This window comes from Argopecten irradians, chromosome 2, assembly GCF_041381155.1.
Source record: "Argopecten irradians isolate NY chromosome 2, Ai_NY, whole genome shotgun sequence".
NCBI classification, from domain to species: Eukaryota; Metazoa; Mollusca; class Bivalvia; order Pectinida; family Pectinidae; genus Argopecten; species Argopecten irradians.
Genome location: NC_091135.1, coordinates 24,674,412 through 24,688,006, shown reverse-complemented (window position 1 = coordinate 24,688,006; position 13,595 = coordinate 24,674,412). Strand labels below are relative to the sequence as shown.

General features: G+C 34.7%; 1 protein-coding gene across 1 annotated transcript; it reads right to left on the bottom strand.

The window, feature by feature from the left end:
* Window positions 1-8,405: 8,405 nt before the first annotated feature.
* On the bottom strand, window positions 8,406-11,909 carry LOC138314897 (IQ motif and ankyrin repeat domain-containing protein 1-like). Its single transcript, XM_069255511.1, has 5 exons — window positions 11,707-11,909; window positions 9,973-10,075; window positions 9,541-9,675; window positions 9,062-9,193; window positions 8,406-8,866 (listed from the first exon to the last, which is right to left on the bottom strand). Exons 1-5 carry the CDS (start codon window positions 11,894-11,896, stop codon window positions 8,716-8,718), a joined length of 711 nt encoding a protein of 236 aa, XP_069111612.1. The 5' UTR covers window positions 11,897-11,909; the 3' UTR covers window positions 8,406-8,715.
* Between the last annotated feature and the right edge of the window lie 1,686 nt (window positions 11,910-13,595).

Sequence of the window (13,595 nt, the reverse complement as noted above, 5' to 3'; positions counted from 1 at the left end):
CATGTATTGTAAGAATCTTGTTTTTTGCTCAACTGGCCCAAAGGGCCGGTGAGCTTATGTCGTGGTGCTGCGTCCATCGTTCGTCCATCCGTCAGTCCGTCGTCTGACAACATTTTTAAATCGCTACTAGTCATAGAGTTCTGCATGGAATGTAACCAAATTTCGCCAGATATATCCTTGGAAGGAAGGGTAACGGAGTTTGTGTAAATGTTGACTCTGACCCCCAGGGGCAGGAGGGGCAAGGCCCAATAGCGGAAATAGAGTTCTGCTTGGAATGTAACCAAATTTTAACAGAAACATCCTTTTGGGAAAGGGAACATTATTTGCATAGGGAAATTAGACATTATTTGCATAGGGAAATTAGAGGTAAATCTTACATTCCTTCAGAAAAGAAACAATGAACCTCTAATCAGAACATAAGTTGGCATTTCAGTAACCAGGTGAGCGATATAGGCCCTCTAGGCCTCTTGTTTTTAATGAAATGAAATTGCACTAATCAAGATTTTTGTCTTTGTTTTTTATTTTTATAACTACTTTTTCAATGTGAATTTACATGATATGTAACCATTCAGAAATTCAGCTTTTCTCGAAACCCTGAAGGGAGAATTATTCAGCTGACAGTTTATCTATAAAATGTCAGCATTCTTTACATTTGACATTGGAACATGCTTGGAAATTAAGCATGTTTTGAATTCCGTTCCTCCGTGGTCCGTCAATTAACAATTCTTGCTACCATTTTTTATGGAGGTGTGTATACACTTTCCATGATAAAATCACTTCGGTTCTCATGATAAACGGAACACTATATACCTTGGTAATCCTATCGGCAATCTCCGTAACTACGGGAGATAACTTTAACACTGTGTATTGTAATGTTGTGTATTGCACAGAGGTCAAGAACTGTCAGTAATTGCCGGTTCTCACATGCTTCACATTTTCTACACATACTTTAATTGATTTGGTTTATTTAGTTTTGCGTCCTATCAACAGCAAGGGTCATCATGTTATATTATCCCCCAATGTTATATGTTATTATATTAATTATTTGACTACAATTAGATCTTCTGACTTTTAACAGTGAGTCGGCCAGTGCCTAGTACAAGCGTTATACGTTGTGCTAGATCTAGATTTTTTTTTGTATTTGCTTATAAACTTTGAATCTGATTGTAAATAATAAACTTGATTGTTAGCAAAATCAATCAGATCATCTTCATAAGTACCCTAAATGTTTTTAATATCGGCTGTAAACGTTCTACTTGACGCATGCGCGGCGGCAGTTTGTCAGTTTTACAAAAAGCTAGCGGTTATGCTAGGCTTAGTGAAAGATTAAGTTTTTGCGACCATGAGTGAGTAAATACTGCAATATTTTTTTCCAAAATTAAATATCTACAGTAATGTTGTAACCGTTATAGTCAATGTTTACATTACGGTAGCTCATCACATTACGGTAGCTGTTCAATCAGATCGTTTATATTTCTTCAATTGAAGTACGAGATAAGTAAACAAAATCCTAACTTCCGCAGGATGTATCCTTGCGATAATAAAACCAAAACATATATCTGACTTAATGCGATACACGATAGTCACCTAGCTTACACAGAGATCTGAGAATTAGTTACAGATAATATAATCGTGGACCCACCAGAGTGTCCTAAGACCATTTTAAGACGTTTAAGAGGTCTAGATTAAAAAACGATAACAATCATACTCTACATGTTACTATATACGAGAAGGGTGGAAAACCTTGAACTCCAAATTTCTAACCCGCCTACCTTTAGCGGCTATAAAACCACATTTCTAGTACATCATCATAAAAACGGTTACTACCGTTGGAAAGAGCGATAATTTTCCTTTCAAAATCATCCTATACATCTATACAAAGTGCCGTCATTAAGACGATATAAGCCCCATTATGTCAAACATCTTGGAAGTCATCTAATTTAAAATGCAGACTGGTTTTGTGACTGATATAATATGCATGAGCGAGGCTTCGGCTGCAATCTCATTGGCGGGCTATAAAAAGTTCACAGATGTATATGTTTGAATAGTAACGGTGAACTCCATATATAGATGTACAACGTCCCGAGAAGAGAGACTTTTTAATGACATTGCTTTTACTAGATTGAAGATATCTATGATTTGTATTTTAAAGAGACAATTCACTCAGGCTAATTCTTTTACATAACCCAGAAGCAAAATATGGCATAAATGTATTGTTCTAAATTTCTTATGAAACATATAACATGAAATATTGACAAATTATACACCATTTTCTGTATTTTAATTGATACCGTTGTAATTACAAATCGTTGATCAATACGATTAAGCATGTACAATATGTACGCTGTACCCATACCCGAGCCAAAGTCACGCACGTTAAACAAATGAACTACATAACCACTGAGAAGGTGACGAAATGAATTTTAGACAAGATAATTCACCTAATAAGGTAAACACAATACTGTCAGACCGATTTGAGCAGTTTTAGACAAAAGTTGCATTACTCTACGAGCAAGGGACAGGGTTCGGCATACAAGATGTTCGACCACATGGTGTAATGGCGGACAGCGAGCGAGTTTGAACATTATACACACATTTCACCACCATGGGCTTTTCTGGTATATCTCAGTAAAACCAACTGATCTAATATCCATTAGAACTGGGGTTTTTTCCGATATATGTACAAATTTTAATATTCTCTTAGACTGAATTAATGATACTCAGTAAAAGGTAAATAATAGTTTCTTAAAATGAAATGAAACAAATAGTTTATCCTATTAATTTATTCCATTTTTTTCAAATATTACTTGAGAAGTGCATTTAAAGTGTAAGTGTGTCGATTGCATTCATAGCATATTTTTAACACATCCACATACATTTTTTACTAAGAGAAAGATATACCTTTCATATGGATAACTAATACAATGATTATTATTTTCTTTATTGCATATATATTTTTACCAATTATATAACTTTGTGTGGTGTTAATGTTTAACAATTTATATTGGCCTATAATCTCCAGTTTGGAAAAAACTTAGCCAATGGTTCATTTATAATTTACTAGCATTCAGCCCTTGATAAGTATGGCTAATCATGACTGTAAAGTATAATTAATGTACTGTATACATAACAATTAACATTATCGATAGACACCAAAAGGTATTAAGCAAATGCAAGTAAATAACTTAATACAAATTGCATAATGAGAATACAACAAATATCTGACACATAGTCGCCCAGTAATTCATAGCTACAACTAAATCATTTATATCCATTCTGTTAAAAAAGCTCTCTTGTGCAAAATGTACTTACATGTTTGATTTTGATTAATGACAGTCAAGTAAGCCACAGTTTTAAAGCTGCATCATTGACTGAAAGGTATTATACTAAACCAATTTACACACAAATTAGTTTATCAATATATTGACAGCATGTAAACTCAGATGCCTCTTGACGTTTCTTTTAAATTTTAGGAGGTACATGTATGAATACATTAATTCAGGAAATACAGTATACTGTACAAACTTTAAGAAACATGTGGACATTGATATTTTGGTGGGGTTATTTTTGGTATGGTATGTATATTTCATAAGTAATTGAAATGTTATAAGGATATCTTTATACCTGGTACTATTTGTCAATCTATTGTCTAAATCTATCTATATATCTGTTCATCCACTAACCACTAACTTTGATTATTTTGATTTCATAATATAAGATTATTCTTTTGAAGCTCACATGGATGTTTTCTGAACCAAATATGTACATGTATGTAAACGGATCAGATTTTGATAGTCCTTTTAATACAACGCGACTAGCGTTTGTATTAATGCTATCCGGTTTACCATAATGTGTAGGACTGAGTAGGACTTGCCCTACAATGACATCTAGTGGTGACCTCTAAAACTATTTCATTCATAAACTTCCATTCATAAAATCCCTATTTATTGAATAATATTCCTTTTGACCAATCAAAATGTAGCATTCCCTTTACTGCAGTATGCAGTCATGGGAAGCTTGCCTTATGATTGGTGGAATTCACACAGCCTCTGTTTAATATACACACAAATACTCCCTAACTGTGTCTACATTTGTATACATGTACACAAAATCTACATCTGGTGGTGACTCATCTGTCCAACTTACATAAACTGTTAATGATAAAACAAATTGGAATTACTATATAAGACTAATAGACCTCAGAGTTAAAAAGTAAACAGTTCAGAGCTACTTTCTGTGTGCATTATATTGCTTTAAAATGAATATTGATAAGGCTGCTCTCATGTGTTCATGGTTTTACCTACATAAGTCAAGAGTGTAGGACAAAAATTCCTTTTTATCCCCCGCCCAACGAAGTTGGCGGGGGATATACAAATGGGTTCCGTCCGTCCGTCCGTACGAATGGTTTCCGGAGCATAACTCTAAAACTAGTAGAGATATTTCCACTAAACTTCATACACACATTGGTCTTATGGTCTAGTAGTGCCTTTTGCTATTTTTAGGTTAGCATTTTTTGCATTTTTTCCGTAACCATGGAAACATTGCTGAAAATATATTTTTGTACCAGGTTCGTTTCCGGAGCATAACTCTAAAACCAGAAGAGATATTTCCACGAAACTTCATAGACACATTGGTCTTATGGTCTAGTAGTGCCTTTTGCTATTTTAAAGTTTTCACTTTTTGGACTTTTTCTGTAACCATGGAAACATTGCTGAAAACGGCAGATTTTTGTGTAAGAATCGTTTCCGGAGCACAACTCTAAAACCAGCAGAGATATTTCCATGAAACTTCATAGACACATTGTTCTTATGGTCTAGTAGTGCCTTTTGCTATTTTTAGGTTTGCATTTTTTGCACTTTTTCCGTAACCATGGAAACATTACTGAAAATATCATATTTTTGTACCAGGTTCGTTTCCGCAGCATAACTGGAAAACCGGTTGAGATATATGCACGGAACTCCATAGGCACATTAGTCTTATGGTCTAGTAGTGCCTTTTGCTATTTTAAGGTTTTCACTTTTTGTACTTTTTTCTGTAACCATGGAAACATTGCTGAAAATATAATATTTTTGTGTAAGAATCATTTCCTGAGCACAACTCTAAAACCAGCAGAGATATTTCTATGAAACTTCATAGACACATTGTTCTTATGGTCTAGTGGAGCCTTTTGCTATTTTTAGGTTTTCACTTTTTGTGCTTTTTTCTGTAACCATAGAAACATTGCTGAAAATATCATATTTTTGTAGCAGGTTCATTTCCGGAGCATAACTCTAAAACCAGCAGAGATTTTCACGAAACTTTATAGACACATTCTTTTTATGGTTTAGTAGTACCTTTTGCTATTTTTAGGTTTTCATTTTTTGCACTTTTTCCGTTACCATGGAAACATTGCTGAAAATATCATGGTAAATGGTAGATGTTACTTTGCAAAACTCCAACCATCTTTGTTTATATAGTCTAATATAAATGTCAAGGCTGTATACCTGATTCAACAATTGCAGCCCTGCTCTACTTGAATTATACTCCATCTTTCTTTAGCTCAACTTCCTTTTTCCTGTTTTTTTCATACACATAAGTCTCCACAATCAAACTTACTTCAGCTTTGATATCGCCATTGGCGGGTGATCTGAATGACTATGTCCTTGTTTTTAATGAATATAAGACTGAAATGCTTTCTTTACTTTGAAATTGTTTATTTTATGTAGGGATTTTTAAATAAGAAGAATGTCAAACAATATTCCTTCGGACCAATCAAAATGTGGCATTCCCATTACTGCATGTTGTGTATGCAGTCATGGGAAGCCTGCTTTCTGATTGGTGGAATTCACACAGCCTCTGTACATGTATAGATTATACACACACCTACTCTACATGTGTACACTACTCTGTCCAGTTTACATTAACACTGTTAATGACAATACAAATTGGAATTCCTATCGAAGGCTTACAGATCTCAGAGTTAAAATTAAACTTATCCGAGTTTCTTTCTGTGTACATTATAGTTATGTTTTAAAATGATTATTGATAAGGCTGCCCTCATGTGTGCATGGTTTTACTATACAAAATAATACATAACTGTGCAAGAGTCGAGAGTGTAGGACAAAAGCTCATTTTTAATGAATATAAAACTGAAATGCTTTCTTTATCTTGAAATTGTTTAATTTATGTAGGGATTTTAATTAAGAAGAATGTCAAACAAAATATACATTAGTTAAATATTCTTGAAATAATTGATATCAAAGTCGGTCACTCGACCACCAGACATTAGACTGCTGATAAATATGTAAAGCCTTCAACTAAGCTTGATTTTCCAGGACGTACAGTATCTGTTTTCTGGGGAATGGGACATCTGTTTTTTATTGGTCTAATATTCATCATTAAGATTTTTTTTGTTCACAAAACCAGACTGGTGTATCAAATGTCATATACAACAGGACTTGATGGCAGTACTGAATTCATCAAATTAATTTCATTTCATTCATTTTTTTCTGTATCTGCTGCGTTGTATTTGCAGTACTTTGAGTCCTGTCTGAATCTGTGATGTAAGTGAGTTTTATTCCATGGTCAACTGATATGGCCATTTGGCTAGAGTGTCTAAGTAAATTTAGAATATATTTAGATGAATAGCTGGTGAGGACATATTGAGGTCATAAGTCAAGGCCATTTGAATAACATTTTCCTTTAAACAAAATTTTCTCAAAACCATATAACTATGAGGTTTAAACAGATATACACATATCGCTATATGATCAATATTCCTTAGGAACCTACAAAAAGTAGTTGTACATATTGCATTTTGGGACCGATCGGCCAGCAAAATGGCCACCATGCAGCTGCATAGCATGCAACCATTGGTTCCCCTGGACCCCGGTGATAACTGTTGCAATTTTGGAACTATCGGTAACAAGCTGGCCGAAAGGTAGCATTCTAGAATTTTATAAATTTGTAATAGGAGCTTGTCACTGATATTTCTTGAAGGAATCTAAAATTTCGCATGCAGATTTCTCGTTGTCCCTTTATAATTTGCCAATAGCATTTTGCTCGTGAGAAGGAATAAGGCTGATCATGATATGAAGCCATCTTGGATTTTGTCACTTTCACAGAGAGTACTTTAGAGGTCTAGCTTCGAATTTCTCAAATTAAGGTTGTAGGCTCTTCATGTTCCTGCGTTCTGCATATTTTGGATCAAATTCGAGCACAACATGACAGACAGTGACTAATTAAATTTAACAATTGAAGTGCGTTTCCTCTAAGCAAATTTATGTTAATTTCCCTAATCGTATTCGAAATTTGAGTGGGAAAGCAGAGAAAATATTCCTCTTTTTATCCCCCGCTTTCTCCGAAACGGGGGATATTAATTTGGGTTTGTCCGTCGGTCCGTCTGTGTGTCCGTCTGTCTGTAACACTTCGTTTCCGTGCAATAACTGTAACAAATGTAAACCGATTTTCTTCAAACTTTCTTCAAACAAGGTTAAATGCCTTAAGGGCTCGACAAAGGTCGATCGCGATTGTCGATGGACCTTATTTAGCGGAGTTATGGCCCTTTGAATTACTAAAAACATCATTTTCTGCCATTTCCGTGCAATAAGTGTAACAAATGTAAACTGATTTTCTTCAAACTTAGTAACAAGGTTACATGCCTTGAGGACTCGGCCAAGTTTGATCGCGACTTTCAACGTACCATATTTAGCGGAGTTATGACCCTTTGCTTAAATAAAAAAAAAGTCAGTTTCTGCCACTTCGGTGCAACAACTGTAATAAATATTAACCGATTACCTTCAAACTTGGTAACAAGGTTGAATGCCTGGCCAGGTTATATCAACTCTTTCAGCGGATGTTATTTATCAGAGTTATGACCCTTTAATTTACTACAAATGTCATTGTTCTGCAGTTTCTGCGTAATAGTTAAGAAATGTGAAAACTAATATTGTTAAAACTTGGTAACAAAGTTAAATGCCTTAAGGTGCATAGCCAAGTTCTAAAACATCTTACTTCCGAATAAGACTTCACTTTATTTTTTCATGTTTCAACCAAGGTTAAATCAAACCTCAATAATATATTATGTGTTCTGAAAGCGGGGGGATGGAAATTCCACGAATTGCTTGTCATGTAAGGATCGGTTGGTTGTATTGGAGCTAATTAATACATTATTGTATTAACTCTTGTTTTGGCTTCTTATAGTTTACATACGGTGTCTGCATATTTAAAAAAAAAACGGGAATTGCAATGCAATATATGTTATGGTAAGTTTTACCTATTCTGTAACTAAAGCTTTTGGCTGAAAATCCTTAAATAAATGCTTTTAAATGTTATACATGTATTTCATATACATGTATTTACAGTATTTGTATACTGCCGTAAAGAATGATGCAATCGGTACCCATTAATGATTTAAAGACTGTAGGTTCGATTGATAATTTTATTAAACATTTGAATAATAAATAAATATAAATTGTACATATTCAAAAAAAAATTAACGAAGTGATTTATTTAACATTTATAGGAATAGCCTTCCCCTCCGTATGGTTAGTGGGAAGTGTTGTACATTGTATGATAGTTATGTAAAAGAAACATAATAACCCTGCAGTGTCCTCTTTAAATCAAATCATATAAGTCCATATAGCACCGCTAAATGTTGCCCAATTCCGACTGTCTTTAACATTTGACAATAAATTATTCTGAAATGAAAATAAGTTAGTCTGTCACGTGGTGTCTTTATTCTGCTCTGACAACAAACATCTTCTCTTTTACGTCATCAGAAACTTCTATCTTTTTTGTGAGAACCGCGAAGGAAAAACTGTCTGTTTGGAAAGCGATCGATCGCTGGTAATCTTCGTCATCATTTTTCCTGATCAGTTTATCGATACTGTGAATAAAAAAAGAGATGTTCAAAATAAAGGAAAATCCTTCATTGACAAATTTATATTTAATGCATGTCTTATAGATTCACACAATAAAGATAACGTCAAACGAAGTAGGGATATCATGTATATCTATTAGCATGTGCTAAATACTGATAATAGTGTCTCGAGTTTGATTTAAAACAATGTTCTTTACTCACTTTTCCTCTTCCATTACTTTCTTTGTGAAGAGCAATTCGCTCAGGTCGGGTAGAATGTTATTCAGGAATGTGATCATTGCTTTGAACAAATCGCCGCTATCCTCCAAGTCAATGACGAAAGGTTTACCATACCTGAAAAGTAAAGACTTGTTTAAAAATCAAAATATATATTACAGACAAAATGAATCCACTTTATATCGTTCATTACTGGCTCAATCGAATCTCAAAAAATGTTCATCAACTTTTTTGTTTTCTCTAATGTGGGTCGATATTTTGACATATTAACCTACCGGTAGATACTCCCAACAATTTTTTTGGAAATACTTATTTAATTTTGACTGTAAAATATTCGCTGCCATGAGTATTGTTTAGATTAAAATGGAGCGCTTTTATCTGTTTGTTTAAGTTATAGAAATTAAGTTAATTTATACGGGATACATAATCTCAGAACATTGTTTAAGAGTTCAACTGTTCAATACCTGAGCGCCCCCAGTAATGCCTTCCGAATCATCTCTGCTTCCATCTCATGTTGATCCATTACTCGGAGAACGTTGACGTTCCGGTATTTTATAAACGTACTGAGAACTCCCGAGGGATTCACAATGTAAGGCCATCTGAAGTACAATAACGAAAAATGAAGATAGCTGATTTGTTCTACCGTGTTTGTGTGTGTATGTTTTATTTATGAAATTCAGTAAAAATACAAATGCTTTTCTAATGATAAACAACTTTCCAATATAAAATTTCCCTCTTGTGCTTCAATCTGTGAGACTATACTATGAGGCCGAGAATGAATATATGGTTATACATTTTAACACGCAAAATAATGAAAAGCATTAGTTAATGGTTTCACTCAAACTAGAGGAATGATGTAACTTGTACATAAAAAAAATAAACTGTGTATTTATTACCTTGGCGATTTCTTGATAATTTCATCTTTATCTGACAGTAAAAAGTCTGGAATAGACTTTATGGACATTTCTATTTCCGGCAACCGCACAGGTTTTGGTGGTTCTGAAGAAAAATCATAGTGCAGCAAGTTACGTATCCATACAAAAATAATGTGGAGATCAGTTGATGGCAATAAAGTCAATGGTAGCTGGTGCATTATTTTGTGACATGCGCTGATTATAACGTACACTATGAAATACACATGGAGTTGTTTATTATATTTGGACCCATCAGAGTGTCCATAGATCACGTATTCAGCATATAGAGTATGAAGTTTATCTTTTTTGTTATATAAAAAACCCCAAAAAATATAAAAATGGTCTATGATCATGGTTGTGAAATACATTGACTAAATAACTACATACGTATACGTAGATCTAAGAATTAGTCACCGTTTAACTACATGTGGATTTGCTGTATCCATAGATCACTTCGAGGTAGATAAAACCCTATAAATGCAAACATTTATTTATATATATATATAAATTTCAAGAAATGATCCATGGACTATATATGACTTTAACCGGACCCCGTGTATGATATCAAAACCTACTGAAACAGTTGGCTACAATTGCAACCTAAACATCATAGATCGGACACAAACTCATAGCCAATGGTACAGGAATTTGTTTTTGGACAAACTATGATTCCTTTCCGTAGGGTTGTCGGTAATTCGATTGTTCTTATTTCGATTGTTCATTTTAATGTTATGATAAAATTGTTCACGTTTTGCTTTCAATCACTGCAGGCAGAATTTTAGTATAAGGCCCACTATATATAGGTTTTTAAATAACATTAATACATATAGAAAATACATCGATGGCCTAAGATGAGGTTACAACACCAGCTTTTGCGTATAATGAAACTTTCATTTCCTGTTTTCCGTCTGGCGCAGTTATTCATACATGTACAGACTTTGTTCAGGAGATGATGACATGTAGTATTAACGTAGTAATAACTTTTGCTTTTATCGATCTCGTTTTATTGGTTTTTAAAAATTAAAGTAGCTGTTTTAAGTTATCAAGATATTTAACGAAAGTAATTACAGACATGTGTATGCCTGTATGTACTACATGGAGACCTCATACGTTGTACTTATAGAAGACTTGGAATTGTTCGCGACGGAGAATAAACTTAATTGCCTTTTCAGGAATATCTTGGAATTTTTCAGATCTATGTACAAGTAATAAGTAATATGTGTGAGCACTAGTGGGTTGATAGACAGATGCATAACATACATATATACATGCAAAGACCACCCAAGGGACAGAAAGACAATGCACTTTATTGCCAGTTGGTCGTTATACACAAGTTGTATTGATTTGGTAATTTGGGACCATAGAAGGTGGCTTTATTAACCAGATGGTCTATTTACAGAGGTGGTCGCTAATGTAGATTTTTCCTGGATTGTCAAACCTGTATATAACGACCACAAAAGTGACAAAAATGATCTTTGTAGCCAGTTGACCTTGGTACAGAGGTACAGCACAGTCGTGTTCAAATTAACCATTTGGGACATAATTCTAAGCACTGGTATTAATTTGTACAGAGGTTTTTGATAGGATAGGTTTTAGTCTTATATAAATAAAAAATGTACCGAATTGAAAATCACTATTTATAGACGATTTAATTTTAGTGCAAAATTTTAATTATATCTCTATTCATATATGTGTTAGCTATGTTTTATACCCTACCTTCGACAGGTTTGCTCGCGGGTGGTGGTGCATTATCGCCCTTCGCTGCTCCGCCCCCTTTCACAGTCCCGGCGCCCCTTGCGGCCCCTGCACCTTTTGCAGCCCCTGCACCTTTGGCCCCTCCAGTAGCAGCAACTTTAGTGGTAGGCTTGGCCGCCATTTTCGTCGTTGATGTTTTCTTTGGTGGCATTTTCTCTGTCTTGTGTTTTTACGAACACTGTGTGTGGCTTTCTAAGGGTGTCGTTCATGTACGTACTTATATATCTACAGTAGCCCCCGGATCGAGGTTTTCCCAGCCAGGTTAATCTCACTCACAATATAATGACACCTGTTGGTTATTTCATGGTATTCCCATATTGACCTCATACGGGACTCCGTTCCCATTTTTGACCAGACCTTTAATCAATATTCCCGTATACACGTGTGTACATAGCATTTTTTAACCGGGCATAGTAAAGCTACATGTATTGTCATATCAGGGTGGAGTCGATAGAATAATAAAGAGGTCTCCAATTTTCTTATAATAAAATGGTGTTGAGCAATTTGTGTGACGACATTGAAATATAATCGGGGAATTGACAAGGGTATTTCCTGATTTAAACTGACCAAACATTACAGTGACTGACGGAGAGTGTTTACCCGTTACTAAGGACGCCGAGTGAGTAAACACCGTACAGGACAAGTGTAGTGTGGGCTATTTTAACTCGTATCTATTTTGAGACGTACATGTACGATCAAATGTATACATTACGGCTTTCCGATACGAATTTTACTACAATTGATATCCAAAACATAATACATGTACATATAAACTTTATTATTCCATATGCTTGTCTGTGAATAGTGTGACGCCTTTCACATATACGTGAAACCAGAGTTTACCAGGGGAAATCCACGTGATTTCAATGGAGACTACAAAAAATCATGAGTATGTAATCAAGGGAAATAATTAATACGAAATATGGATATATGTATGTGATTCAATGCCTGTTACTACCCTGGTTTTGTTTTTGTTTTTTTGTTTTTTTTACTACCATTTTTATTCACTTGAAAGGGATCTACGTATCGATGAATCAATGCAAGTATTGTAAGTATTTTACAGTGTGCTATAAACTATCATACTGTTATCTACGATAGCCCGTTTGAGCCTGTCAAATTACAACTATGTTATTGAATAAGTTGTACATTTATAAATTGACAAAGTGTACATGACCATTTACTCTTTAGAAGTTGTACATTTATAAATTGACAAAGTGTACATGACCATTTACGGTGGGCAGGGCAAGGTATCGGCGTGAGTTATTGAGAGACTGGTGAATGGGGATTTTAGATTCCAGTCTTGACCTTTGGTTCAGCCTTGATTCATATTGCAGCGATAACGTGACAAACAATAAAACGCAGGCTATCATCAGTTCGAAATTCCCTGAAATTGTCTGTAATACGGAAAACAACGAGGGGACGTGGTCTGCGCTTAATTGTTTGTTACGTTATCGCTGCAATATTAATGAAAGCTGAACCAAAGGTCAAGACTGGAATCTAACATTCCCTATTCACCAGTCTCTCAATAACTCACGCCGATACCTTGCCCTGCCCACCGTAAATGGTCATGTACACTTTGTCAATTTATAAATGTACAACTACTTAAGAGTAAATGGTCATGTACACTTTGTCAATTTATAAATGTACAACTTATTTAATCAGGCAGTTGTAATTTGACAGGCTCAAACGGGCCATCGTAGTTATCTGATGGAAATTGCGTATTTAAGTTTCCAGGTGCGACACCTTTTATGTACTTTTTATCTTGTATCTGTTTAATAGAGCATATAATGCTTTGTTTTCTTCATTTTTGTAAATATTAAACCCATGTATTTGGCAAGGAGACCCGGGGT

Bases quoted from the DNA above. Each gene is read 5' to 3' on its own strand.
- LOC138314897 (XM_069255511.1), bottom strand. From the start codon at position 11,896: ATGCCACCAAAGAAAACATCAACGACGAAAATGGCGGCCAAGCCTACC. The intron at 9,194-9,540 runs GTATTGAACAGT...TTTACTTTTCAG, and splicing joins GCATTACTGGGGGCGCTCAG to GTATGGTAAACCTTTCGTCA. The intron at 8,867-9,061 runs GTGAGTAAAGAA...TTTTATTCACAG, and splicing joins AAAGTAATGGAAGAGGAAAA to TATCGATAAACTGATCAGGA.